The 27,566-nt window shown below is 39.2% G+C and overlaps 4 protein-coding genes across 4 annotated transcripts; 2 read left to right on the top strand and 2 right to left on the bottom strand.

Moving 5' to 3' along the window:
- The first annotated feature begins 11,816 nt into the window (after nt 1-11,816).
- Nucleotides 11,817-16,090, top strand: ube2g1b (ubiquitin-conjugating enzyme E2G 1b (UBC7 homolog, yeast)). The gene is made up of 6 exons (XM_072371382.1): nt 11,817-12,011; nt 12,331-12,433; nt 12,547-12,644; nt 13,384-13,562; nt 14,925-15,034; nt 15,198-16,090. Exons 1-5 carry the CDS (start codon nt 11,969-11,971, stop codon nt 15,009-15,011), a joined length of 510 nt encoding a protein of 169 aa, XP_072227483.1. The 5' UTR covers nt 11,817-11,968; the 3' UTR covers nt 15,012-15,034; nt 15,198-16,090.
- Nucleotides 16,091-16,240: 150 nt separating this feature from the next.
- arpc3 (actin related protein 2/3 complex, subunit 3) lies at nt 16,241-19,078 on the bottom strand. Its single transcript, XM_072371381.1, has 7 exons — nt 18,967-19,078; nt 18,494-18,593; nt 18,031-18,107; nt 17,512-17,580; nt 17,185-17,311; nt 16,706-16,800; nt 16,241-16,491 (listed from the first exon to the last, which is right to left on the bottom strand). The coding sequence occupies exons 1-7, from the start codon at nt 18,970-18,972 to the stop codon at nt 16,429-16,431; spliced, it is 537 nt and encodes a 178-aa protein (XP_072227482.1). The 5' UTR covers nt 18,973-19,078; the 3' UTR covers nt 16,241-16,428.
- Nucleotides 19,079-19,168: 90 nt separating this feature from the next.
- Nucleotides 19,169-21,727, bottom strand: gpn3 (GPN-loop GTPase 3). The gene is made up of 8 exons (XM_072371380.1): nt 21,569-21,727; nt 21,331-21,439; nt 20,857-21,024; nt 20,430-20,554; nt 20,180-20,295; nt 19,834-19,930; nt 19,624-19,752; nt 19,169-19,513 (listed from the first exon to the last, which is right to left on the bottom strand). The coding sequence occupies exons 1-8, from the start codon at nt 21,614-21,616 to the stop codon at nt 19,448-19,450; spliced, it is 858 nt and encodes a 285-aa protein (XP_072227481.1). The 5' UTR covers nt 21,617-21,727; the 3' UTR covers nt 19,169-19,447.
- Nucleotides 21,728-22,061: 334 nt separating this feature from the next.
- Nucleotides 22,062-27,402, top strand: rnf170 (ring finger protein 170). The gene is made up of 7 exons (XM_072372136.1): nt 22,062-22,274; nt 23,832-23,995; nt 24,388-24,463; nt 24,914-25,028; nt 25,346-25,419; nt 26,035-26,166; nt 26,327-27,402. Exons 2-7 carry the CDS (start codon nt 23,856-23,858, stop codon nt 26,594-26,596), a joined length of 807 nt encoding a protein of 268 aa, XP_072228237.1. The 5' UTR covers nt 22,062-22,274; nt 23,832-23,855; the 3' UTR covers nt 26,597-27,402.
- The last annotated feature ends 164 nt before the right edge of the window (nt 27,403-27,566 follow it).

Here is a 27,566-nt window from a genome sequence, read left to right as displayed (position 1 = left end):
CAATAGGTGTGAGATGCTAAATAGCTTATCACGTCTGTAGTTTGTCATAATATTTTTCACAGGTTTTCTGTGTTTTCCAGCCCATCAAACAGTCTGCAGCCTTTGAGCCAGCTGTCTTTTTGTTGCTCAGTGCATAACAGAAAATAGCCACACGTCAGATGACATCAAGTGCATTCCTTGCCATTGCAACAACTATTTACTTACTGGGATTTGAAGGGCTTCGTTGATCCATGTTCATTCTCTGTGGTAATAGGCAGATTGTTGTGGAGGCTGACATATTGGGTCAGATATCAAACCTTTTCAGTTAATTTAACCCTTGACAGTTTAAGATGGATTCAAGTTCTCTTTTTAACAATACTATCCGTAAATCTTGAAATGTCTTAATTTAGATCAGTTAAAAAAGAAATGTTTTTAATAAATGTATATCGATTCAGGTGAAGTGTCTGTGTTTGGCAAATTGGCATATTTACAAAAGTTGTAGAAGTAGGACTTTTGCAATGGATTTATATATAAGCTTATCATTGTGACCATTTATCTAATACTGTCACCAGTTGGCTTGAACATCAAAACCACTTGTCTAATTTTGTGCAAGTCAGCTCAGACCTATTGAGCCATAGACTTCACAAGACCTTTCAAGATGTTCTCCAACATCAGCCATTAAGACATAAGCAAGAGATCCTGGATATTACAACCTGGAGCATCAGTGGATTGCCCTGCTTTTTGTTTTAGATATGCTTGAGTTGCTTAAGATCTAAAGAGTTTGACGGTTTTAAGCCATTATCATCAAAACATTCCTGAAATGTTTTGTTCTTCGTCGTCATCCTGCTGAAAGAGGGAACTGCCATATGGGGATAATATTGTCATGGATGCATGCATTGATTGCAACTATGTTCCACATGAATACTAGCACCCAGGGTTTCACAGCAAAACATTACCAAGAGCCCAGAACAAGACTGACTTCTGTCCACTGTGCATACTGTCACCCCCACCTCCTCAGATAACAAACACTTAACCAGCTGTCCAGAGGTTGTAAAAGCACAGGGATTCTAATGAAACTGTCCCCAGTGTACTCTTTGTCCTTCTTGAACACTCCAAAAGACCTGTTGTTTTGGAGATGCTTTGAAAATTAACCATTTTGTGGCTAAAATCCCCTCTCTGCCCATTTAGTGCTGCTCATCAAAGAATGTCAGGTACAGTGGGCAAACTCAAGCGCATCATGCTTCTGCACTGCTTGATGCAAAAGGAAAACTGAATAATTATCGGTGACTAAGCCTGTCTTGTATAGATCTGAGAGACATGTTTGCTGCAGATGCAGAACCTGCATCTGAGGCAATATATTAGTCACGAACCTGCTTTGTGTTTTAAACAAAACACTTTTTGTTCTCACAGTAACGGTTTCATTGAAGAAAGTTCAAGAAAGTTTTTTCCTGTGCAGCTGCACCCTGCTACAATATCCCCCTAATCATTCTAAAGTGAAGATTGCTTTCCAAATATATCCAATAGATTTAATTCCATATTTCCATTTATTTTATACATTATTGCATAGTTTTCTATATTGCAATTGCACAGCTGTGTTCCCTTTTTACCTGCTTCCAATGCATCAACCTCATCTATTCCCTTATTGCCCAATATGTTCCACATCTTGAGAGATGCAATTGTGGTAAGATAATGAATGCTAATTAACTGTTAATAGTTTAAATTTATGACCGCTTTGCTCAAATATCTATCAGCTATTTCCACCAATCTATTTGCCCAGATATTGAATATTTATAACTACGTATTCAACATAGTGCTTTGGGTTGTGGCTCAGTTGATCCAACGGTTCAACGGTTGCCTTCCGACTGAAAGGTCAGCAGCTCAATCCCCTGTGCATCCTTGTGTTAAAGTGTACTTGAGCATATATTGAGATCATATCTGTTTTCTTGTAGAGTGCATGAAGTGTAAAGTGCATAAGAAGCACTTAAGTGTCCATGTGAATGGATGAGTAAGAAACACATGAAAAGTGCTAGACGAGATTGAAAAAAGCAAAGCTAAATTAAAAAGTGTGGACTATTTACTATTAACTCTTGATCCATTTTCTTTACCCATCGAACGGTACCAATTTGAATGCTTTTGTTTTACTTAAGTCATGTTCCCATAAGTGGTCTTAGTCCAAATATTTATATACAGGAGGTGTTTAGTATTTATTCATAACATTTTAAAATGAACTGAAGAACAAAGTTCTACAGAAAAGCTTTAAGGATCTCTGAGAGATGTCAAAACAGAAGAGGAATAAAAGGGTTAAGCTTTTGATGATGATATAGAAATATGACTCTTTTCGACAGGATTCCACAGCTTTTGAAGCGAAATGCAAAACCCAATTACGCCAACCATTGTTCACATTGCACCATCTGTGTTCCTTGCAGTCAAGTTAGGCAGTAATACATCAAAACTCAACTTCTCAGACAGAGATTATCAGCAATCTTGTGTCTGCCTTCTGAGCCTTATTTGCACTTAAGAGTTTCCTGCACATGAACTCTGAAACATCAACAGTTGATGTATCTTAAAGAATGGGTCATTGAGCTTTACTTTTCAGGACATATAGAATGACACGGAAAAGCATTAAATGTATCGCACTGATCTGGAGATGTCATCCACTGAAATCCGCTGCAAGTGTGAAAATATCTTCGTTATCAACAGGGATCCACAGTAAAACACTTTGGGCAGGAAATGGAGGCAACAGAAAAGTCTTCTATTTAAAATCAATAGCTCTTTAGTGCCATAGATCAAAGGTTTTTCTCCTCAAAACTACACGTGATACAATATAATCTTACATTTCCCAGAAGCAGATTCATATTTTAAAGCGCAGGAGGGTATTAAACGAGTTTTAAAGCCAACACCTTTTGTAACTCATCTGCGTGTGTGAATGATTTCTGTTAATGTTCCATTATCCAGGTCAATCTTGTTCTACTCCTGTAATCTTATTAATCAATTCTGTTTTCCTCTGGGTCATAGATTGCTGCATGTCCATGTAAGTAGCTAAGAGGAACACAGATGATCATTGAAAATATTCAGGGCCACCAATGGAGAGGCAGCAGCTATTCCAGGTCATAAGCCCAAGGGGGCCCTTGGTCTATTATTTCCCTAGACAATGTTAAGTGATACGGCAATTGTTTCGTTGTTCTTGTTTGTTTAGTTTTTTTTCAATAAGAACAGCAGCAAGTGTTCTGGCTTTTAACAATATGTATTTACAGTGACTGTTTTTTTTGCACTAAATGTCAACAAGCAATAAAAAACACACCGGAGGTCTACTTTGCATAGAAGTATATTTATCTGTTTTCAAGGGGAGTTATGGATTGTTATGTCTATGACTCATGTCAGACTCAAAGGTCAAACTTCTTTAGAGAACTGAAGGTGTTTATTCGTAAATTTTGTCCAAAGGAAAAAAAAATAGAAAAATGATCATCCACAGCTGGCCAGTTGCACTCATGTGGACTTTTGAATGCTAGGAGATTATCATACCCACCCTTTGTAATGTATCCCTATAGAATCCTGAATGTAGTTAGTCACCTATACAGTGACAAAATTAGATTTATTCACCAGACATTTATTAATCACCCTGTCCGGCCCCCTAATTTCCGGGCAGAACGGTTGGACTCCGTGGGTGTTTGTGACAGATGAGTGCATTTAAATCAAAGCAGGATGTAATCAGCCACGCAGGGCTTTGAGACATCTCCAGGGGTGTTAGTACTCCAGTATTAAAGCAGGGAGTGACAATGTGAAATAAAATACTCACTAGCAAAGGTTACACAGAGCTGTCAAGCAAAACTGTGAATTTTCAGTCTGACAACATGGCAGGTTACTTGAATTTTTTTATTGGTTTCTAAATATCTTCAAGAATGTTTTTATCTGGAAATTGTTCCAAAAAAATTTAATTCAACTACTTGAAATTAGATTGATTATTCTCATTTACTTTGTGTTGTCTTTTCTCAAAATATGTACTTTTAAATACCAGATAACACAGATAGCCCATAACATTATGACGATAGTAAGAGCGGAGTTCAAAAATAATGAATGAAAATTGTGTATCAGAACCTAATGAACCTGTAAGTCTGCAACTACATACTTCTAATGTAAAGTCAAAATGCCAGGATTGCCAAAGAATGTGTGTCTTGAGAGGGTAGAAAAACTGTTTTGTGGCTGCAAGATTGCTGGTGGAGCTCCCCAGGTGAGCAGGAAGAAATCTGGACAGGGAAAGCGATGTTCTTATCTTACACATTTACTTTACAGGAATCATAAGCAGTTGCAGTTGGCTTCTCTCTGGTGTGTTTGTCTAGCAAGATTGCTCAGAAAGTTGCCCATTCAGCAAACTCCTGTGGATACAAAAAATAGATAAATGAGAAAACTGTCAAAGCATTGCAATTGCATAAGTTGCACAGTGTGAGGTTGAATGCATACACGTGAGAATGCAGAGGATTTCTGTTTAAAATGTGGGCCACAGTGCCACCTACTGAATGGTAACAACCTGCGAGAGAGCTTTGGAAATTAAAGTGAATCAGAGTCTGATCATCATTGCCTTTAGAATCTTCTTTGTGCATAAGTTTTGAAAGTTCTTACTAACTCATGCCACATCACAGCAGAGAGGTAAGTATTAATAATATTATTTGCAATCTTCTTTTGAAGCCAGTTTGATGTGAATTGTATATATGAATATAGACATATAGATTGCTCATATCATACAATTCATGTATTCCTTATTATACTACTACCTACAGGAAATACAGCCTTATATATAAATATATATGGATAAATATATCCATATATATTTCTTTTTGCATCATGTCTAGTGTAGCATTCACGGATTGAGTGTTTGTTGCAGGCTGAAAAACAAACAGATGGGGGCAAGAACACAATCTCTGAGCCTCCAAGGTCTTATTCTATTAATTACTTTACTTGATTCCCTAAATAATAAAGTATATGAAGTTCAATGTTCCCATAGGCTCAGGGTTTAAAAATAGTTCTCGTTCCAGGCAGTGAATCGCTGCGACCCCTTTAGAATGATCATATTCCCATGAGAGTGAGTAGTCCCATTAGCTCTCATTGCAATAGTAGTAATAACCTTTTTGCTAATTGCTTCATTACCATGACAGTGACTTTCTGCTCCAGCATTATTTCGCAGTTTCCTCGAGGCCTTCCTTACTTACTGCTGTATATTTTCCCTCACTCACCAATACAGTATACTGTCTAATGAGCACTCATCACTGAATTAAGAGAGATTACACTTACTTTACAAAGATGAAGATTTTTTTTAACCACTTGCATTTCAAGCTGTGTCTACAAGATTTGTAGCTTCAGCTGTGGAATGATTACATGTTTCCACCCCCAGATTAAAGTTATACCTCTTTTCTTGAATAAGAAAATAAGTCAATAAGCAGTGACTCCCACAATTTGTTATATACGAATGTGTAGAAATGGCGCACTATATTTGAGGGTTTGTACATATGAGCATATGAAGTTGATACAGTTTGTGGTGGTGGCAGATTGAAAAACTTGACTGCTGACTTATTAGAGAACATAAACCAAAAACACAGCAGAGCTGGATAACCAAGGACTAATATTCAGGAAACAAAAGCATAATACAAAAGCAAACCATGTGGCAAAAAACAGATACCAAAGAACAGACTACAGAGCATTTCCAGAGATTTGTAACAGCGATGATCTAACAAGCACTGAACTGAACAAAGGAGTATGCATACTGAGGGGAACTAATGAGGAAGTGGCTGCAGTTGTGGGTGATTGAGTTGGAGACAGGTGTGGAAGTTGAACTAATGACCAAACAGAGCATATTAGGAATAATGACAAAATCTAAGCACAGGACTGAATGCATGGGCGAAGTAAGCTTAACCAAGAGCACAGAACAAAAAACTAAGACATTATTACCAAGAAAAGATGAGGAACTCAAAAGAAAAGAAAATCAAAAAACAAGAAACCATGAGAGGAACTACAAACAAAGAGACAACTCCAGTCTAGATAAATACAAACAGAATAAAGCCAAAGTCCCAAAAATCCACAAACCCTGACAGAAGTACACAAAAGTTCAAACAAAGTCAGCAGGGAGGTTTGAGTCAAACACAAGATCTTTACCCAGAGGCTCAAAATATAAAAAACACTCTTTTTTTTTCCCCCTTCTCTTTTTTGGGATTGGAATAGACTCTTTTTACAACACTAACTAAATCAATCTTCTCCCATTAGAAAGAGGCTTCTCCCCCTCCATTTCTGGGTTACCTTGGTGAGAATCCTGTCACATCCTTTGCCTTTTTTTTTTTGTTGGCCTATCTTTAGCCTTTTTTTTTTTTAAATACCTAAATCCTTACGCTGTATGCTTTCCTGTGAGATCAGACTACAACATAATATTACAACTGGGACACACAGCATTAAACAAAAGAGTTTGGAGACCTTAGACCATCCATCTATCCATTTTCTATACCTGCTTAATCCAACTCAGGATTGCGGGGGGCCATCAGGGTGTTTAAGTGGATATGAGGGGTTGTTATCTCCTTTGCAAGCAAAATGACCATTGTGCATTCCCCACACAGTTAGCAGCCTGACTGTGAAGATTATTGATAAATCTATGGAGCTGTCCATGGAGCTGAGGTAGCAGGCGGATCTGTAATTGTGCCTTTTTATCTCTGTTCATCCCCCGCTGCCAGTATCACCTATAATCTCCAAACTATATATGAAAACTACTCAATTTTATTAACTCTATATTGAAGCCTACAGAGCGATTCTATAGAGAAATGTTCTGTCCACGATCACAGTGACATGTTGTTTTGGTGCGGAGTAGAAAAAGGAAAATAGAAAAACTGCTACCAGTAGTATTGTTGAATTATTCTCCACATATTTCTTTGATAATCAGACATCTTAACTAAATATTTTGAGGGACATATGACAGAAGTTTATTTTCTTCTTTTTTTTCTATTTTTGTTTGGTTTGAACATGTTGCATTTAAAAACATAGTGTTCCTGTGACAAAAGAAACCTATTCTGTGCTTTGTAAAAACTCGATGTAAAAAAACAAACTGTAAAAGTGTAATTAAAGGGAAATAAGAACATCTGGGCCCAACCTGACAAACCATTTTTTTTTCCCAACTCAATCCCAATGACATATTTCAAGAGATGTGGGACATGTTCCTATTCAGGTTCATGAGAGGGCGAGAGACGTGATTCACTCTAGACAGGCCACAGTTCATCAAAGATGAACACAGAGACAGAAACCCATGAGCACTCACATATACAGCCAATTTATGATCACTAATTTCCCCAACATGCATGTCTTTGGACAGCAGGGAGAAACCAGAACACCTCAAAGAAAATCCACACATGAAGGCATCCAGCTGAGATCCTCCAAACTAGACACCTTCTTGTCAAGATGTAATTAGGTTAATAGACAAGAGGTCAGCGATATGATTAAATTGAAAAAGAATATTCCTGAGAAGATGAGTTTTTCAGATGTTAAGATAAGGAGAGGTTCTCCTTACTATAAATTCTGTGGGCACTCACAGTATAAGAATATTTTCAGGAATCATATTACTATCGGTGTTTTGAAGCACTCGAGTCAACATGTGCTGATCCACCCGGATGATTTTCCTGAGCAGAGATGCCTAAGGCTCAATTTGTTGTTGGCTTAAATCCCTTTCAACGTTTGAAGAAATAGCATTACAAACAGAGTCCAGAGAGCAAGACGCTACATGAGCATCACACAAACTCTTCTGTGAAATTTCCTCAGATATTTTTCAACAAGCAAGGTGATAGAGTGCATAGATATAAAGGTCTGGGACCATAAACACAAATGTTTTTATCTTGAAGATGTCCTCTACCACAGTAGAAGAGAGTCTGCAACCCAACAAGTGTTTAGATTCACCTGAACTTTTGGACATTTCTGTAAAAATACAGCGATTGCACTGGTTTCAGGCTTCCATGAGCAGAATTGAAATGCAGGCTATGGGCACTTTCAAACCTCCATTACAAATGTCTAATCTTTCGTTAAATCCTCAAGTGAATCATAATAAATCGAGAACTAATTCACGTTGTCAATTTCAAGAGTATCAATAGTAATCCTCATCATGGATTTCACCTCAGACAAGCAATAAAATACCTGAAATCAATGCAACTCATTGCTTTGTATTAGCCGCTGGCCAGGGCTCTATAACCCCCCCCCGGGTTTTGCTGGAGCCTTTCATCACATGCATAGACACAAATGCATGCAGTATTTTTAACAGTAACATTCTGCATCATAGCCTAATGTTACAGCGTTTAATAGCATCATTACTTCACACAAATGAGACCAGCATACAGCATATATACAGTAAGTAAAGCTTCTGTCTTGTGCCAGAGGTACTGCTATTGCTAAAAGTTAAGGGCATATTTTCCAAAAACTCCATTACATTCCATTATAAATTAGACACTGCAACATTCCCTCCCCTGGAGCCAATGCTTGTGTGTTTGTCTTTCTTTATTGCTTCATTGTAAAAGATGAATGAGTCGATGGGCTTTTTAATCTGCATTTCGCTTACAGCACCATCTAATGTGGCAATTTGTAAAAGCTGGCTCTCTGCACATCTTTCAGTTTAAGGCAAATAAACAATTGAAGGCCAAACAGGCCAAAGGACTGTGCAAATACTTTAGGAAAGTACAGACATGAATAAACAACAGCTACATTTAAAGCAATAATAATGACGTGACATAATGTTTAAAAATGATGACAATAAATTTAATAGCACGTGCAAAACTGGAGAGTTCAGAGTAAGCTCAACCTAAATATGCAATATCTGTATGTTCTAGCCTAGTTTTAGACTTAGCTGTCACAAAGCCTCCTCAAAGGGGCTTAAAGATTTTTATCAAGCTAGTCTTGTGAGGTGTACCAGGTGACATATCGACTGCAGTAAAGTTTACTAAAACAATCAATTCCAGTGCCAGGAGCCCAATTCTGCTCCAGATGTCTTGTTGTACAGACTGACAAGAAAAAGGTAGTACTGTACCTCTCACAGCTTCAGTGAATAATGGTGGGAAATGGAGAATGTCCCTTACACATTCATGTACTAAAGTTCACTCCCTTACAGAGATTAATTATTTTAGATCTCCGATGTGGCCTGCAAGCTGTCTTGTTCATCGATTATGGTCAGTTAGAGTTGTCTGTGTTTCACTTTAAGTATATGGCCTAAAGAAAGATAATTTCTGTTCATTTCTCTATGTCTCCATTTCTGTATGTCACAAGAAACCTGATTGAATCATTGTATTGTTATTTCACTAAGTGTTATATTTTGATAAAGCAGCCTCAGTATTTTGTTAAAACCGAGGCCTTTTTCCCCCCTTTTTAAATTTTTTGTTGTTTGTTTAATTCTCACTCACTTTTGGTTTATTTTAGGAAACTAAACTGGTTAGGATTAAGCACTAAAACTATGTGGTTAAGGTTAGGAAATTATTGTGTTATTGAAAAAACATTTTAAAAAAGTAATAATGTGAGAATGACACCGCTTTTTTGCTTTTGAAACATTAAGATGACAGATATATGGTCTTCAGGAACATAAAATTTCTACATTTGATCATGACATCTGGGCTGGTGAACGAGTTGGCGAGTAGGTGAATGAGACAGGCTACCTATCAAACATGAAAGAACACGACAACCAACTTTGGTTATGACTTGAATACACCGTATAGTGTAGAAAAAACACTGAATAAGTTTGTGAACAAATCAAAATAGATTTCACCCATTACTGCTTGTGAGTGTCTGATTATTATAGCCAAGTCATGAACACACGAAAAATATGATTGGATGCAACCTGTCTACTGAAATAAATATCTGCAGGATGAGCTAGTGTTTGTGGAGTGTGAACAAAACAGTCAGTCATCTTAACTTCTTATTCTGCCTGAACAATCATCATGTGTCATAATCACATTGTGCGATTATGACACATCGCCCTCCAAAACTCTCTTGGGACATCATTAATGAGCAAGAATGAGTGCGTGGAACACAGTAGGTGCATTTGTTAGATTGAAAAGCATCACTAAATACTTAAAGTGGCCAAGTTGAGAGCAGTTTTCCATTCATTCTCTTCACAGATGCAGACCCTATGGTAAGCATTTATCAAGTCCAACTTAAGATATATATATTTATATGTTTGTGTGTGTATCAAGATATGAAACCTAATCACAGTGCAGCACGAGATCCAGCACTCTGGTACAAGGCTGAGAGTCACTGTGCATCAGAACCTCTATGCAGGACAAAACAACAGAAATATATCAGGAAGCTGGCTCCCACAAGGCTTATCCTTCCATAATGTATCCTCTTCCTTCTCCCCTTCAGTGGGTTTCAGTTGCCACTTAGTAGTTCATCAACCTGCACCTGGGGTCTTGTCTGGTGTGATAGACCCTAGCCTCTACTGCTCTTGTGTCTACTGTGTAGCCTCCCATATCAGCTTTTTCCAGCCACTGATAGGATTTCTCGATATCAGCCACTTCTTCCGTCTGTCGGTATACCACTTCAGACACGACCCCAGGTGCAGGTTGTGCAAAGACGCCTCTCAGACAGTTCGGCACATCGTAGCAGGGTGTAGGTTACAGGCAGGTATGGCATACGCTATAACCAAGTGGCGGAATTAGTGGAAGATAAGCTAAGATCCTGTGAAATATCTAGATTCAGACTGATTAACACTGGACATTAACGGACTGATCTTTATCATGGGGATGGCTACTGCTCAAACAAATGTCAGTTCTCCCCAGATTAAGATAAATAAAACAACAGCTTGTGTTTTGTTAAGCCCATAAAGTGGCATCATTTTGACGGGAACAATCTTTGGTCAAGCCTGAAATCCTGGATACTATGGTATGGTAGGAGGAATTGGATAATGTATGAATCTGCTTCAAAGGAATTTCAAAGTTATTGCACATGGAGTGGGGAGAGGAAAGGTTGTGATAATTTTGCTGAAAGTTACCTTCTCTGATGAGATCCATAAACTACACTGATTTGGAATGACCTGGAATTGGACTGAATGGGTTTGAATAGGACTGTATATCATTTGACTTGAATTGAACTTGTTTATTTTTTTCTATAAAGTGCCTTGAGATGACAGAAGTTTACATAAACTATCATATTAGGAAGACGTGCAGATTAACTATATTCACACTGAAATAATCGCTAGTACCAAAGATTCATACATATAAATAAGGAGAAAAGGTTATTAAAGCCCCAGTTTATTTTTATAGTTTCATGAAATTTAACTGTATCTGACCATATGTCTTTATAACTGAAATTTTTATTCTCTAAGTAATGAAACCAACTTCATATTGTGCGTTTGCTTGTGTGTTATCTACTGTATGTAATATCTTGTTTTTATTCTGGACACTGAGTCAAAAAGTTTTAATTGGATTTAAACCGATAGATAGATAGATAGATAGATAGATAGATAGATAGATAGATAGATAGATAGATAGATAGATAGATAGATAGATAGATAGATAGATAGATAGATAGATAGATAGATAGATAGATAGATAGATAGATAGATAGATAGATAGATAGATAGATAGATAGATAGATAGATAGATAGATAGAAAGAATACAAACGCCTGCAGTAACGATGCAGGTGTTGCCCTGGATAATGCCTTGAAGGCAACAAGCCATGGGCAGTGTGTGCAATAAATTGCAGTTGTGTTTTACAAAATTTATAGCCATTGATCTCAAACACGGGCTAGACCTTAATTAGCGAGGTAGGCTTTATTTGGGGCAGTACACAAGTCGGAGTGACGTTTTGCCTGAGAGATCTTACTGAGGGCAACAGTCTTATTTTTTTTTTTACTCACGTTGTAGTCAGACAGAGAGACTAGGGAGAAAACGTGGAGTGTGTGCTGAAGTCTTTTCTTAGTTTTTATTAGCCTTGCTGAAGTTAGCTGGCGCTAGTTATTTGTAAACCGAAAAAAGATATAACCAGAAAATGACGGAACAGTCTTCGTTGCTGTTACGTAAACAATTAGCAGGTAAGTTAGCCAACTGCTAACGCTACTGTGTCTCCTACGTATTTTGTCATTAGTCACACTAGAGCAGTGTTGGCTTTGTGCATGGATTTTTGACATAGATACTGAACAGCTAAGTCGAAATGCACGTGTATAACGTGCCAGACAGCTGTTAGGGAAGCTACTATGACTGTAAAGCTAGCTGATCTTGCCTTACACCTACTGTAACGGAACTCCACATGAACATATTTGCTGTTTTGTTTCGGTTTATCTCACATTATCTCATTAGTTTGTCCCCACAAATTCGGAGTACTAAAACACTTGCTGTCCTCTGCCATTTCAGAGCTCAACAAGAACCCAGTGGAAGGCTTCTCTGCGGGTCTTGTGGACGACGATGACATCTATCAGTGGGAAGTTGTCGTCATGGGACCTCAGGACACATTGTTGTGAGTGTGTGTGTGTGTTACGTTTCAGTCCACATTGACTGTTTATTGAATTGCGCATACACTGAAATCCTTCCACTATGTACATATGACACCAACTTCTTTCTCATTTGCAGCGAGGGAGGGTTTTTCAAAGCCATCTTAACTTTTCCCCGTGACTATCCTTTGAGGCCTCCCAAGATGAAGTTCATCTCAGAAATATGGCATCCAAATGGTTAGAGCAAACATGCCCGGTCTCTGTACAGGTGCCTAAAAGTCTATGAACTCTGTAATTACACATATTTATGACCTGCAACCTCATTAGACTGTCCTTCTGAGTCCTAGAAATAAATGAAGAGAACTCAAATGAACCAATATTAACGAACTTAACGGTGGTAGTATCATGGTTTGGGCTGAGTGGCTGGCCGTTGTTGATGGATTGAAGAATTGTCAATAAACTGCAACTCAAACTGAGTCAAATTCTAACTTCACTCCATGGAAACATAAAAAATTCCTCAGTTATGTAGTATTAGTTCACTTTCCTTAAATTAACTCACAAGTACATCGTTGTATAATTGGGTTCTGTTTCTCTACTTTTAGGACCTAAGTGTTGATTTGATGTCTTGGCTGATATTCAGGCATAAATATAAATCTTGCCGAAGGGTTCACAAACTTTCAAGCACACCTGTACTATGCTAATGAATCTTAATATATTTTAATTGAAGTGCAAAAAAAAAGAGACCTGATTTCCATGGTAATAATTGTACAGTGTCATTCTGACTGCCTTTTTTCAGTTTAACATGTCATAATTCTGCATTTTAATAGACTGAAAGAGTGGCTGCAAGTAGTTACTTTGTAGCCTCATTTCCACAGGTCAAATCCATGGTTAGTTTGTGCATTTGCCATCAGATTAAAGTGTAGTCAGTGTTCCTGTCCTTTAGAAGTCTCTTCATGTTTTTTTCTTTTTCCGCCAGTGGCAAAAAATGGGGACGTTTGCATTTCCATCCTGCATGAACCTGGTGAGGACAAGTATGGCTATGAGAAACCAGAGGAGCGTTGGCTACCTATCCACACCGTGGAGACCATCATGATCAGTGTCATCTCCATGCTGGCAGACCCCAATGGAGATTCTCCAGCCAATGTTGATGCGGCAGTAAGTGCAGTGGCGTATCCAGAACATTTTTACTGGGGTGGCCAAGATGGGACACAAAGCTAGTGTGGGGTGGCCATGGCATAGCGAAGTTTATTGCCATATACACAGCCGGCCGCGGTTCGAATCCCGGCTGGGGGTCCTTTGCTGCATGTCACATCCCCTCTCTAATTCAATCGATCAGTCAACCAGTCAGTCAATTCACTTTGAAGTAATAGCATAAATTATGTCTATTTATAAAATCTACAAATCACTTTTAATACACAATTAACACATATTGCATCTCAAACATTTGTGTCATTTGAATCCAATTTCCTCTGCCTATTTAATCGTTTAAAAATAGTAAACTGTGAAGATGAGCTAATTGATACAAACAAAAAGTCCTTATTCCAAGAGAAAAAAAAGCCTTTCAACAGCCCTTAAAGCAAATAGATAAACCACAGCTTGTTTTTGTGTTACTTAAATATAGACTGTCACTCTATATTTCACACACTGGTTGATCAAAAATATAACAAGCTGTATTGAACACATACATCTGCAAAAACACCCTCAGTCCAGAAACGTTTCACATTTCATGGCGGTATCCAAATAACAACAAAGATGCTAAACTAATATCTGCCAATACTGGGCTATGAAAAAGAGGGAGATTTTCTGGGGTAGCGGCTGGAATACACCACTCACCCAAAATTACAATTGGGGACCAGGGCAGAGCTGCTAAGCTAGCTAGCGCAGTGGAGTTCGTCTTTTAGCTGCTACTTTCATAGGGAACCTTCCTACACATTCAGAGGGAACTACAACATAACCAAACATTAAATTACCATACCTCTCAATCGACACATTTTATCCGTATTTATGCAGCGGCAGGTGACTGTCTGTAACCGTCCTCCTGATTCACCGGACCAGCAGCAGCACGCAGATGCAGCCATTGGCCAAACGTCCGCTGAGCAGAAATCAGCTCTCACAGCCTCAGTATGACCATTACTGTGTTAGTTAGAAATGTGAACTGAGCCTAAATCAGCTCAGCGGCAGTCATCATTGATTGACAGCATTTCTCGTTTCTTGTGGGGTGACGAACTTGACCAACTACCTATCAGATTTGGGGTGGCCACAGGGATGGCCAATGAGCTTTCAGGGGTGGCTCCTGCCACCCCAGGCCACCCCCCAGAATCGTCATTGAGTAAGTGCCCACTTCATTTTTATTTGAAAGAACTGCACAGGCCTATTAGGACTGAAAATCCTAAACAGTGATGTGTGGAGTGAAGTAAACAGGCCGGATGTTCAATAACAACAATGTAAAATGTGTGGCCAAGAAGCATGGAGCAAGGCATCGCTCATGACATTGTGTTTGTGTGCTGCACCATGCAGAAAGAGTGGAGGGAGGATCCCACTGGAGATTTTAAGAAAAAAGTGGCTCGATGTGTGCGAAGGAGTCAAGAAATGGCTTTTGACTAAAGTACCCAGCACTCGTACCCGCAGTAAGTACAACACCTGTTTGTATGGAGTAATGTTTGGGGGAATGACTGAGACCTGGGACGTCACTGTTGTTCGTCAGCTGTCTTTCCTTTGTGAAACCACAACAATAATTGTGCTGAATCGACCGATCAGGATGACTGCATTGAAATGTTTGTTCTGCTTCAGGTTGGGATGACGCAGTGGGTCAAGCATTTGGTTACTCTTGGATCAGTTGGCTGAACTTGGCACCCACCGTGTCTCCAGTGAAGTGACTCGGGACGATATTCGAAGAGTAATGTTTTCTTACCATTGGCTGCTCTGAGCGGCTTGTTATTACTCGATTACCTTTGAACTCACATTTCTGACAGCTGACTTTTCTGATGATCGCTGAATGGAAGCAGCATTCACTTTGCCAAAACTATAATTTTCCTCGATCAGATTACTCAAAACATTGGGCAGTTAGCACGTCACCGATAGGACAGACGATTATAAAGCCGAATACATTTTGGTGCTATCTGCATACTCCTCAGATTTTACATCAAAGTACCTCTTATTTTATAAAGTAGTTTACCTATTTATTTAGTTAGGCTGTTTTCAGGTGCGTATTATGTGTTTGGGTTTATTTTCTCTCGTTCTTCCGCCTGCCACGCTGAGCCAAATTTATCTGCAGACATTAAAGAGATGGAAATACAGATGCCTGCTTCCCTGTAAATTTTGTGCTCACATCTTCACTTCAAACCCAGCAGTGCTTTCGCTCGACAGTCAGGGCAGCATCTAAAAGCTGACCCGTGTACGTTGAAGGTAACGCACCGAGAAATGTTGCAGATGGGATGGAACACGTTGCCTGAGTTATCCATTTGGATATGATCTGCACTTGATCTCCATGTTGTACATGTTAAGAAAATGCAGTCTCCTGTTTCTGTGGGAGAGGAAATGTGCTGAACACAATCCATGGAAGTTTTTACTTTTTATGATCAAATTGGCATCAATGTCGTTTGAATAAAATCTATGCAGTCATATCAATTTTCATGGTAAATGTTTGTGTGAAAACTGGTAATAAAGCGAAGTGTGGACATTAAGACTGGGCCAAGTGTTTTTAACATTCACACAAATGCAGAAATAAAAGTGCAAATTTAACTTCAGTCACTCCTCACGTTAATTAAGACTCCTTAAAAATGAGGACCGTTTAAATGAAAGATGCAAAAAAAAAAAAAAGACAAATCGCTGCATTACTTTCCAATCTTAGCAATTTCTTTATTGAATTAAGCACCAGCTCAATATGATTAACATCCAGACAAGTGAAGACATATCCTTGGAACTCGGAAGTATAAAATCTCAACAGCAATGCAGACCCCCAAAAAAAAATCCATCCACCCGTCTTGCAAGTGAAGAACAGAAACCGTGGCTCCCTTTTGGTTCACTGTCCAGGAGCAGACAGGCTTTTGTTCATGAACTGCCTCTTGACGAAGCACACCCACCACTGCAAGAAACAAACATCTACTAAGACAAGCCTCAAGAGCAGTGGAATTACCAACATACATCTATAGATATAAATTTTGTTTTATTGTAGACATGCTGCTGGAACCTTTAAATTTAAGATAAAATCAGCTCACACTTAACCGCTGATGTACTGGATGCAGTTGATTTACATCGGCTCCGAAAAAGTAGCGTTACTCTGTAACTGGCAGACTCACCTTGCTGGGTTTGTCTGTTTGGGGGTCAAACACACGATCGCACAGTCTCAAGCCAGTCTCCTGGCGGATCTGCTGCAGGTATGCCCGCATCGTCTCTGAAAAAATAAAAATAAAAATAAATTGTCACTGGAAAACAGATGCCATCACTTTGAGCAACGTACCACGCGACACCAGAATATTTAGTTTATTTAAACTTGTTCACTCCAAAAGTAGGATTTAAAATGTAGATGCACATTCACAGATTTAAATCGACAACAGGTCTGTATTAAAATACAGGAACAGTATCGAGGAAACTCAGGCAGAGTGAAAGTAACGGCTACAAAGTGAAATAGACTTATGATTCACTGCAACCAGTCGGTATCAATTTAGTTTGATGCCAAGCCCAGCAGAAGCCTTGCTTTACACATTTATCTATTTACTTTCTTCCCTGTATCTTACAGAGTGGCGTGATTTGAGTCCATTTTATTGCTGATTCTCACCTTCCTCCTGCTTGTTTGTGGGCTTAACATACATGGCGTTAAGAGGGAAGCCAGGTTCTCCCGGAATGGGAAAGTTTGTAATGCCCAGGGTGTACATCTCCTTCTCTCCCTGGCTCCTGGAGCTGCACTGCAAAGAGCCACAGACGAGTGTTAGATCGCCCGTTTATTAGCAGCAAGTTTCAAATATATGAAAAAGAACAACAGGTATTCAAGCAGCCACTTCCTCCGTATTTTGTGTGAACCGAATAAAAGACAAAAAATGTTTTTATGAGGCACACATCTGTTTACAGTGTACATTGAAGAAATAAAAAAAAGCTTTCAGTTTACCTTCTGTAGCCTCTTCAGGCATTCAGAAATGTAGAGTGTGACATAGATTAACGTCCTGTCTGCCTCATTCTGAAAGACAAAAAAAAAACATGTTATTGGCTGAAATACCTGAAAGAAGGCTAAAACAACTGCATTTTTGCAGACAGCATGGAGGTTACACCTCAACAACCCCAGAGAATTCTGACAAGGAAAAAAAAGAAGAAAAAAATGGATGAACTATGAAAGGATTGCATTGCTGTCAGGAAGCAAGCTGGGGCATGTGGGGGAACAGTGCACAGCTGCTGTAAAGATGGGGGAGATACACACCAGCCTATTACTTTGGTACATGCTTGTCTTCTACTTTGCATCATTTTCTGTTTGATCTGACATGGCCAGATGTTTTTTTTTATTTTTTTTTAAAAAAGGTTAAAATGTTCATTGAAAAAGATGGACGTATTTTTTATCTCTCCGTTTTTGTTTATGAGCACTGGTGTTCAACCTAAAAGTTTCTTACCTTACCTTACTTAGAGAATTTCTTACCTTGATTTCATAGTTCTTAAAGAAGACGTTGGCCTTGAAGTAATAGATGGCCTCATCGATGATATCAGAATCTATGCCTGAAATTAAATAAGGGAACAATGTAGAATATCATTTCCTGTTTTTCATCACTTCTTATTTTGGTAACTGATCAAATTCTAGTTCTTATTTCCTGTTGTCAGGCCTGCTAGGAAATGACCCAAACACCCCAGCTGGATCAGAAATTGTATGCTTAATTTTTTTCCCTGAGTAAATTGTGTTATCCTGGTTTAGGGAAGGAAGATCAACGCATCACAAGGTAACACTTCCATCTCAACAGACTCCGGGGAAGAAGTTAAGTTCGAGGACGCACTTTTCAGACCATATAAGGAAGTGAGGTTGATGTATCAGGAACTGAATACATACTATTAAAAACTGTCGACCCTGTCCTAGTACTTTGGGCAAGAAAAAGGTTCACCAAGATTACCGTCTCCGCGGGCTGGTCCTTTAAATTGAGTTTTGAGGGGCAGTAAGGCCATGTTCCCCACCATCCTGGTGTCGGAGCTCATCAGGCTTGAGTGATACGCCTGAAAAAGAGGGAAAGGTTGCTGTCATCGAGGTTTCTCAAGAAAATTTTCTGTCAGTTAGCGGTGGTAGCATCCCTTCAGCCATCAGCCCCGGTTACATGGCTTCGGTTCGTAGGCGCGTTATAAAATAATTAATATGAAAGAAAAAACAAACTTAAAAGTACATACAATAAGGCAACAGCGTGTTTATGATTCCGAACGTCAAACAGTTAGATTTCGACCGACTGCTAAAGTAGCTAGCTAACTATGCTACAGAGACTCGTCACCGCAGCTGACGTTAACGAGAAGGCCTTTTTAGCCAGTTGTTGGAATTCAATGCAGCTATTTATTAGGCTGCTAAATAGATTGTTATGCTCGTGTAATATGCACTCACCGGCATGTTGAATGAGAGATATCAATCCAACTGCTCAGCGGGTGAACTATACAAGCAACCCAGGACGCTGCTTCCGCTTGTCCCACCCTGCAGCTTTACAGGAAGTGGCTCCGTGTCATATTACGTAGCAGCCACTTGGCGGCGCTGAACATTTAATTACTATACAAACCGGTGAGTTGTCCATTTTCAGTAATTGTTTGTTTATTTTTTTTTAAAAATAGCAATAATCCATCTATTAAATAAGAAAGGCTTAATATTGTTCAACAAAAATGAAACTGAGAAAATATGTAGTAATATAATGAAGTAAGTAATAAAAACAGAAACTTGAACATGAAAATACAGGTCCAAAAATGGTCTTTTCCACACACATGTAAATTTCTAAGCACCCATGCAATTAGATGCAGATCTTCGGTTCAATCCGTTTCTCAGTCATTATACACAAAGTCCGATTTTCTCAGCTTTCCCCGTGTCCCATCACTCATCAGCTGCTGACTTTGTCTTGAAATATCTCATCATAATTTAGGTTTGCTGGCTCCTCATCAACATCCTGTTGGAAAAGAGAGCATGAAAAGATGTTCATGTAGATAAAGAAAACAGTTCTTCACATCAATTTTGTTAAGTTATAATTAGTTGCATTGCGATCATGCATTTCTTTACCTTAGGCTCCTTGACCTCCAGGTCTTCTCCGTACTGTATGGAGAAGTCAATGTGCTGCAGCACTATGTTAATACCTTCTTCATCTGTGCGGTCAAAGGGCAGGAATCTTACCATACTGTAGTCATCTATCTGGACAGACAAACAGAGGGACTATCAAAATGAGAAAATTCAAGAATCTAAACCAAAAAAAACCCCAAAAAACTCACTTACCAGATCACAAATAGCTTTTGTTAGCTTCTTGAACTTTATGCTTCTGATGGTATCCGAGTTATCTTCCATCATAGTGTACATGTCTGGATCCAGATACCTTACAAAAATACAAGGGAAACATTTCAAATCATTCTCGTACAGGAAAGAATCAGGAAGTGTCTTTTTAAAAAGGTTTTGGAGAACACGGTAACAGAGATTGAGAACTCTAATCAAATGTTTGCAGTTAAATACACAGACTTCAGTTACATGGGTCATAGTACTGGTATTATAAGCAGTTATTCATGTATAATTCAGCTGAACTACCCGAGGAACACATATTTTTGTGCTGTATTCATATAAAACTTACTTTTCAATTTCCTTCTTGGCTTTAGGATTAAGCAGGTCCATTTTTGTCATGATGTTTACTTGAGGGATTTCTAAAGACACCATGGCACTCAGTGCAGCCATGACTCCTGAAATAAACTGCAGGTAGAGAGGTGTAAAGTAAGGTGTACCTTACTTTAGAAATTACTTAAAAAAATAAAATAAAAATAATAATAACAATGATATATAAATATATACAAACACACACAAAACAAAGCTGGAGAGATGGATACCTTAAAAGATTCCACCATAAACTGTGAGTCGACTAAGAAGACCCCACAAACCCGAAACTCCCACTGCTGGAGCTGCTCCACCAGCTGCCTCATCACAGGAAGGTGTGTGTAAAGTTCAATCTGACCTGTAAAATAAAAATAAATCATTCAAATTTGTCAAAACATCAGTATTAATCATACATACATACATACATACTACTACATCAACATCATACTGCTTTTCCATATTCAAGATCTAACACCAAAGCTGGAACGATGCTGTACTTATAGTCCCAGAAAACAGACATTCGGTTCCAATCTCAGCCCATTTTGGGCCAAACCTTCTCTGCTGTCTGATTCAATAGTAAAAATAAGATAAAGGAGTCTGAGCGATTCAAATTTCATCAGCTGTAAACTGGCTTCGGCGTGTCTTAAGCTGGACGTGTACCTGGGCAGTCAAACAATATGTAGTCATCCTCAACGTGACCCAGGGTTTCCTCCAGCCAGTCAAAGTTGTTGGCAAAGTACTCCATGCAGAAGACGAGGCCTCCATTAGGGCCAAACCTGAGAGACTCGTCCTCCATCACATCATCCACCTGGATGAGCTCACGAATATCTTAAGACACAGTGACAGAAGGAGATTGACCTTGTATCATAGATATACTAAATATCAACACTTCATGGCATTTACATCCTATTATTTCCCCTCTAGGCATGTCCAAAGGGTTTTGCTTTACTTGTAAATACACTATAATAGCTGTCTAAGTGTTTAATCATTTTAAATTAGTGAAAAAAACAACAAATAAGAATACTGACTACTTGTGTATAATACTTGGGAGTATTTGGTTTTAACCAGCTTGTGTCTCCATTTAATGGCCTTTGTGTTGTGGCTTAACTTAAATTAAAAGCATAATGTATTCACCTGCCATCACAGGGTAGTCAAAGTGCTCAGCTGCTGGATCCAAATTGACCACCTGAACTGAGCGGCTTAAGCTCTCGAAATGCTGGATCATGGTGGAGCAGTAGGTACTCTAAAAGAAACAGAAAAGACAGAGGATGAATTTGCTCTGTGTTGAAACCTCATGTCCCAGCACAACGCGTTAGCCCAGTAACATAACAATGCATCTTTAGGAAGCATAGCATCATTGTAGAGGACGTACCTTACCGCTCCCAGCCGGGCCCATCACGAGCTGTGCATAACGAGGCATTTTGCCTCAGTTATAAGGTGTCGTACTGAAATTAGGTTCCCTTCGCGCGCTAAAGTTAGCTTGTAATACTTGGCGTACTGGCGTCTTCGTATTTCTTATTCTTCCAGGGGACATGCGCCGAATGCCTCACTGCTGCCACCTCCTGACCAGAGTGTGAATTTAATTTAATCACACATTTAGATGAAGTAATATTCGGGTGTGTAATTGGAATTACGTCATTGGATTATGAAATAATCTATACCAGCATCCGGTTGTTATGGACACTAGAAATGAACATTTCCAAATTCTACCACAATATACAGTATTGCAGTGGACGTGAGATCACAAAGGCTTTCTCGAAACAGATGTAGAGGATCTTTGGTGAGAAATATCAACACTCCTGCAGAGGGCAGTATCGCACTTTAAATACATTAACAACAACAGAAAAAAAACCTAGAACAAGAAAACGAGGAAGAGGAGGTGGAAAAATAAGAAGTCGAATCAAACTGGCATCAGCATGCCATGTAACAGGAGTAACAACATAAGCAGTGACTGTTCCTGACGTTGTCACTTGACAGTCTTAAATCAGCCATTTTTCGAAATAACATGTCTCGATAGTGTGAATGGTCTTGACAGGCTTGTAGAGAGAGATTCTCGGGTAAAGGTGGACTTCTTCTGGGTAGGTCTTAACTCATTCTCTGTCTCGGTGTGAGTTTTATCGGTAAAATACATCTATATTACTCGGTTGTATTCTTGGGTTATACTGTTTGTGATATTCTTGGGTCATACTGTTTGTGATATTCTTGGGTCATACTTTAAAAACAAAATGTTTTTGACTCTTCAACAGCTGCAGATCCAACGACGATCCCGCTTAGCTAGTTTAAAGTGTAGATCCGAGTGTTATTTATGAGCGATAATCCGCTCGTTTTCCAGCGGTCTTAAACAACTTTAATGTTTGGCTCTGGCCAATAAGGACACGTTTCCAAGAGCGAAACGACAGTCTTTTCTTATCGGCGTCAGCGGTATTCACAAACGCGGAACTCTGATAAACGAGTGATGCACACTCAATGCCAAACATATGCTACGGAAGCTCCTTTTTTCTGGCCTAAAATGAAATTCAAGTGGAAAAATTCAAATTCGGTCTAACTGGTAATGTTGTGTGCTAAGTTAGTTTTTTTTCAGACATAAAGACACATGTTTAGATCTAAACATTTTGACATCCTAACTCAAAACTGTCACTTTTATTACAGTTGAACTTGTTTGGTGAATACATTTGATCATGGGATAATGCAGATGCCTTCCACCACAAGAGATGTAAAAGCTGCAGGGAGGTCGTAGCTGTGATGACAGGAATGCAAGTGTGCTGATGTGGAAGTTGGATTTGAGACTTTTTTTTTTATTAATTCGAGGTACTAACCAGGATATCTAACTTCTTGTGGAATTGTCGATGGGGTATTCTTAACCCAGGATCAGACATTTCAAGGTGTCGGGTTTAAACCTGGTTTTGAAATGGATCAATTTTGGACAGATGTATGTACAAGTCTATAACCAGTCAGGAAACATTGAAATCAATCGACTTAGACCACATTCATTGGGATTTTATTGGCACTGGCATTGTACTGACTGGAAAAAGAAAAATATTGTGTACAGCAGCATATGACAACATCAGAGTGAGAATGGGCTGGACCTACTGCTTTTATCCTGTTTGTTGCCCGCCACAACTGACTGTGTGAGACATAAGGTGTGTAGTCATTTGCTTATCCAGTGTTATCCGATCCCAGCTGGTCGATTGACGCTCATGTGGACATGTATTTTAATACCAGGCTGAAGTCGATGCATTTAGAACTTGTCCACGAGTGATCGAATGACTTAACATGCAGAGAGTTGACAGGGAGGGGTTTGTGAAAATGACAAAAGTAGCACCGTTGTTTGGCGTTGTTGCTTTGAAGCATTAGCCCAATTGTATCGTGCATGGCTATAGTTCAGAGAAACATCCACTTTGGTTGCTGGGACTGTTTACACTGTATAGAAATGTGTTAGCAATCACTGACTCCAGTTATTTTGGGAAATATGTTATTTTAAAGCTGTCTGATTGAGCGCTGATTCCTTGAAGCACCTAAAAGAGGGTTACCTGGGCATACGATTAAAAATAGCAGCACATTATTTTGATGTGTCATCAATGTAGAGCTTTACTCCGTCTAAAGAAAAGCTGTTTTTCTTTGGTTTTGTTTTCCAGAATCGTAGGCTATGACTGTGGGTGATGGAGGATAGTCAATGTGGGGATTTGAACTACTTGATCCAAGATGAGGACACCATCATCGAGGGTGTCAGCAACCAGGTCTTATTTGTCGTGGTCCTCACTTTCACCTTCCTGGCTGGCCTCCTTACTCTCCTCTGCAGGTAAGCAGCTAACTTGGCCTCTCAAAGACGTCTGACGGACTTTGGATCATTTTGACCAAATTTCTCAACACTTCTAAAAGTACATTTTTAGAAGTTGTGCTGGTTTCAGTATTTCAACGTTTTCCATTATTTAAATGGGAGTCGCCCGCACAACCAGTTCAGCTTTGCATCTGTCCTGCGCATTGCCGTTTCCCTGTTATTGTCTTGTGTGTTGATACAACGGTTATTTTGGATTCACCAGCAAAGTTTTTAGGGGAGTTTCGTCTATCACGTTTCACTGTTTAATTAGCTTTTTAGGTAGTTTTAATTCGATAAGGAATCCTCTGTCTGCTGTTTGATGTGTCAATTATTTACATGTACCAAACCTCTGCTTTTTTTCTAATCTTTTGCAGGCAGGACGAACAAAACATTCATCCTGAGAATCAGGAGCACGTTCGAGCCGTCCGGCAGCAGCTCCAGACTGAGCAGGTAAGTTGTCTGAATACTGTTTTGGACTTTTCTTTGGACTGGACATAGAGCTGAACTGTTTTCAAATGCCTGCAAGAAAACATCCCAATAGTAGATTTTTGTGCAGTGAAAGAGTTTGATCCCATTAATGTGCCATGAGAACTGACAGTTGTATTTAGTTTTTTTTTAGGTATCTAATCTGTGTGTTTTATATCAAGAAAGCAAGCTTTGAAAGATTTTATTGTACATTAAATACAGTGTGTATATCAGGGTGTGATGTGCGACGGTGACCACTCTACCAGCTGTATTGTGAAGAAGAAGAAAGCCATTTTACTTTGAGATTATCTGCGTATTGTTCAGTTTACACTGTGGGGATGAGTTTACAAATGTCTGTCTGTAATGTAGCACATTGACTAAACTCGCAGGTGAGTGTTGGATTTTTTTTTAATGAATTTGATTTCTGTTTGCCAGGATGAAAATCCTCAGGCAGAGGCCAGGCAGCAGTATTACACAGACATGTCTTGCCCCGTGTGTCTACAACAAGCTGTCCTGCCGGTAGAAACCAATTGTGGACACCTTTTCTGTGGTAAGACGGTTTTAGCCATATGCAGCAAGGAAAACAAAAGCATGTAATAATCCAACATGGAGGTAAAAAGGGAAGAAGCGTGACACTCGTATAGACATTTTAGAGTATTTTTCAAACTAAATGGAAGCATTTTTAATTGACTGTGTTGATTTTTTTTATTTATTTCTTTATTTTTTGTAAACTGGATTAGCTTTGCATTGCATGTAGAAAATGATGTGGACATACCGGTAGTTCAAAGTGTCATTTGGGAGTATAACTAAAATTGCTCAGAGCCAGCTCTTGCTTTTTAAGCTGTTCTCCTTTCTTACCCCCCATAGGCTCCTGCATCGTAGCTTACTGGAGGTATGGCACCTGGCTGGGTGCTATCAACTGCCCAATCTGCAGACAAATCGTGAGACTTATTGTTCATGTTGTATTGTCATCCTGAGCGGTCATTTTTGTTATGTATTAATCCCAGACCAAAATCCTGGTTTTTAAACATGTAAAACAGTGCCAGGCAGCTGCTATTCACTGGAACCAATACCCAGTCTTGCCGACCTGTCCCTAGTTTGCAGAGGGCGACCTCATATACAGCCCTGAACCACAGAACCCTAAGCTATGACAACAGGTAGTGATGGCATTACCCTGCTAGTTTATTGTTATTTTAGAAGTCAGCCCACACAGACGCATTCCCCAACGCAGCACCCTCATTGAAAATGAGTTATTGCGTCTGGTTATTGAGTTCCCATCACAACTGGCCACAGCCAGAGTGGATAACTGCTGCAGTCATTTTTATGCAGGACTGAATGCTGATAGGTGATAGACAGAGTTTTTACACCTGGATACTGCTATGTGTGCAAATGTATGAATGCACCTCTGTACCTCCCAGATTCAGTCAGTGTGTGTGTGTGTGTGTTTTTAAATTTTTTTTATTACTGTTGTGAAAAAGGGTTTGTGATATTTGTGTTAGTAATAATGTTGGCAGGGGTCCTCACTCCCTCTATTGATTTTCTTCCTTCATTCCCAGGTAACGCTGCTCTTTCCGCTGTTTCATGAGCACTCCGCTCCTCAGAGGGTGCAGGATGGCGAGGCACAGCCTCAGCTTATATTAAGAGACATCCACGATTACAATCGCAGGTTCTCCGGCCAGCCAAGATCTGTGAGTATTTTTCATCCTTATTTAGGCTTCAAATGACTTTCTTTTTATTGCATTTTAGAGGGTAAGTTAATTTGAATAGTAGTGATGTAAAGATGCTGTAAGAATTAAGTATTTTAAACAGCCATTTCATTAGTTTTTCTATCTTTCTGCTTCCACACAGCTTATGGACAGGCTGCGAGATGTTCCCACCTTGCTTCGTCACGCCTTCAGGGAGATGTTTTCTGTGGGCGGCCTCTTCTGGATGTTCAGGATTCGAATCCTCCTGTGCCTGGTTGGTGCGATCACCTACTTGGCGTCGCCGCTTGACATCCTCCCTGAGGCGCTTTTCGGCCTTCTGGGCTTCATGGACGATTTCTTTGTAATCCTTCTCCTGTTCGTGTACATCTCCATCATGTACAGAGAGGTGGTCACGCAGAGACTGAACGGGTAGGCGATCACTCGAGAAACAGACCTTAAATGAGCCCTTTGGAAGAGTGAACATATCATCTGAGGTGGACGTGTAAAAAATCTGAATAAATTTTCAAAGAGAAGCTCATTTATGACACTGTTTTTTGTTTTTTTCTCAGTTTGGTTTACTTTGAAGCACAAGGTGTTAATTTCAGTTTGAGTTCAGTTGTCAATGTTGACTTTGTATATAAGACTTACCACTGAAAGGTGCATAGGCCTAATGGTCTGTGGCCAATAACAATACTGTTGTCAGCCAGGAATTTGTTGTGGTCCATCCATTTACTTAAAAACCCATAACTGACTGGCCAACACTGCTACCAGCCAATTCTGTGACCGCAGTCATTTAGTCAATGTGAATATAATCATTTATTGAGACAGTTGTGTAATATAATGACATTGTGGACGTACTGTGTTGCTTCAATGTGTCGATTAAATGGATTTAAAAGTGACTGTCTTCATCCGGATGGCAAGACAAAGGTGTAATATAAGGACTGTTTGGTCAGATGAGGAATGCACTTATTTCAGTAACCTGTAACTATGCATATTCATGATTACTTGAAAAACACAACTTGTTAAGCCTGGGTAAGAAAAGAAAAAAAATCACTTAATCAATTTGATGGCAATCATTGAAACTTAACTATTAAATCCTATGTAATGTGAAACATTCTGCATGCATCCAGGTGACGTAATGATGCACAAGGCAGCCTGTGATACGTCTGTTTAAATAACTGATTTTTTAATTTTTTTCCCCTGCATAAATGCACCAAAGTAATGCAGTGACTTTAAAAAGCCAAACTAATAGAATAAAGGAATAATCTTGGACCGTTTTGAATGTAAATTATTGCTAATGATGAATGCTGACGATTATTTTTGAATGTTTACCTTGGAACTCTGTGTAAATTCAGGTTCTGGTGTTTAGGTCCTGCCCAGATATTTTTCTCTCCAGGGTGTGA

The sequence above is a fragment of the Leuresthes tenuis genome, unplaced genomic scaffold (genome assembly GCF_036924035.1).
Source record: "Leuresthes tenuis unplaced genomic scaffold, fLeuTen1.0.hap1 SCAF_19, whole genome shotgun sequence".
NCBI lineage: Eukaryota > Metazoa > Chordata > Actinopteri > Atheriniformes > Atherinopsidae > Leuresthes > Leuresthes tenuis.
Note: the sequence above shows the minus strand (reverse complement) of the source record. Positions and strands in the feature narration are given on the sequence as shown.

What these genes read in the sequence shown, in the direction of transcription:
- arpc3 (XM_072371381.1), bottom strand. An exon ending in TTAAGAACTATGAAATCAAG is followed by an intron (nt 17,581 to 18,030) that starts GTAAGAAATTCT and finishes TTTGTCTTTCAG; the next exon opens with AATGAGGCAGACAGGACGTT. An exon ending in CACAAACAAGCAGGAGGAAG is followed by an intron (nt 16,801 to 17,184) that starts GTGAGAATCAGC and finishes TTATTTTTTCAG; the next exon opens with AGACGATGCGGGCATACCTG.
- gpn3 (XM_072371380.1), bottom strand. Translation starts at nt 21,616, where the DNA reads ATGCCTCGTTATGCACAGCTCGTGATGGGCCCGGCTGGGAGCGGTAAG. An exon ending in GCCCGGCTGGGAGCGGTAAG is followed by an intron (nt 21,440 to 21,568) that starts GTACGTCCTCTA and finishes TGTTTCTTTTAG; the next exon opens with AGTACCTACTGCTCCACCAT. An exon ending in CATATTGTTTGACTGCCCAG is followed by an intron (nt 20,555 to 20,856) that starts GTACACGTCCAG and finishes TTTATTTTACAG; the next exon opens with GTCAGATTGAACTTTACACA.
- ube2g1b (XM_072371382.1), top strand. Translation starts at nt 11,969, where the DNA reads ATGACGGAACAGTCTTCGTTGCTGTTACGTAAACAATTAGCAG. An exon ending in GTTACGTAAACAATTAGCAG is followed by an intron (nt 12,012 to 12,330) that starts GTAAGTTAGCCA and finishes CTGCCATTTCAG; the next exon opens with AGCTCAACAAGAACCCAGTG. An exon ending in AGAAATATGGCATCCAAATG is followed by an intron (nt 12,645 to 13,383) that starts GTTAGAGCAAAC and finishes TTTTTCCGCCAG; the next exon opens with TGGCAAAAAATGGGGACGTT.
- rnf170 (XM_072372136.1), top strand. Translation starts at nt 23,856, where the DNA reads ATGGAGGATAGTCAATGTGGGGATTTGAACTACTTGATCCAAGATGAG. An exon ending in TTGTGGACACCTTTTCTGTG is followed by an intron (nt 25,029 to 25,345) that starts GTAAGACGGTTT and finishes TACCCCCCATAG; the next exon opens with GCTCCTGCATCGTAGCTTAC. An exon ending in GCCCAATCTGCAGACAAATC is followed by an intron (nt 25,420 to 26,034) that starts GTGAGACTTATT and finishes CTTCATTCCCAG; the next exon opens with GTAACGCTGCTCTTTCCGCT.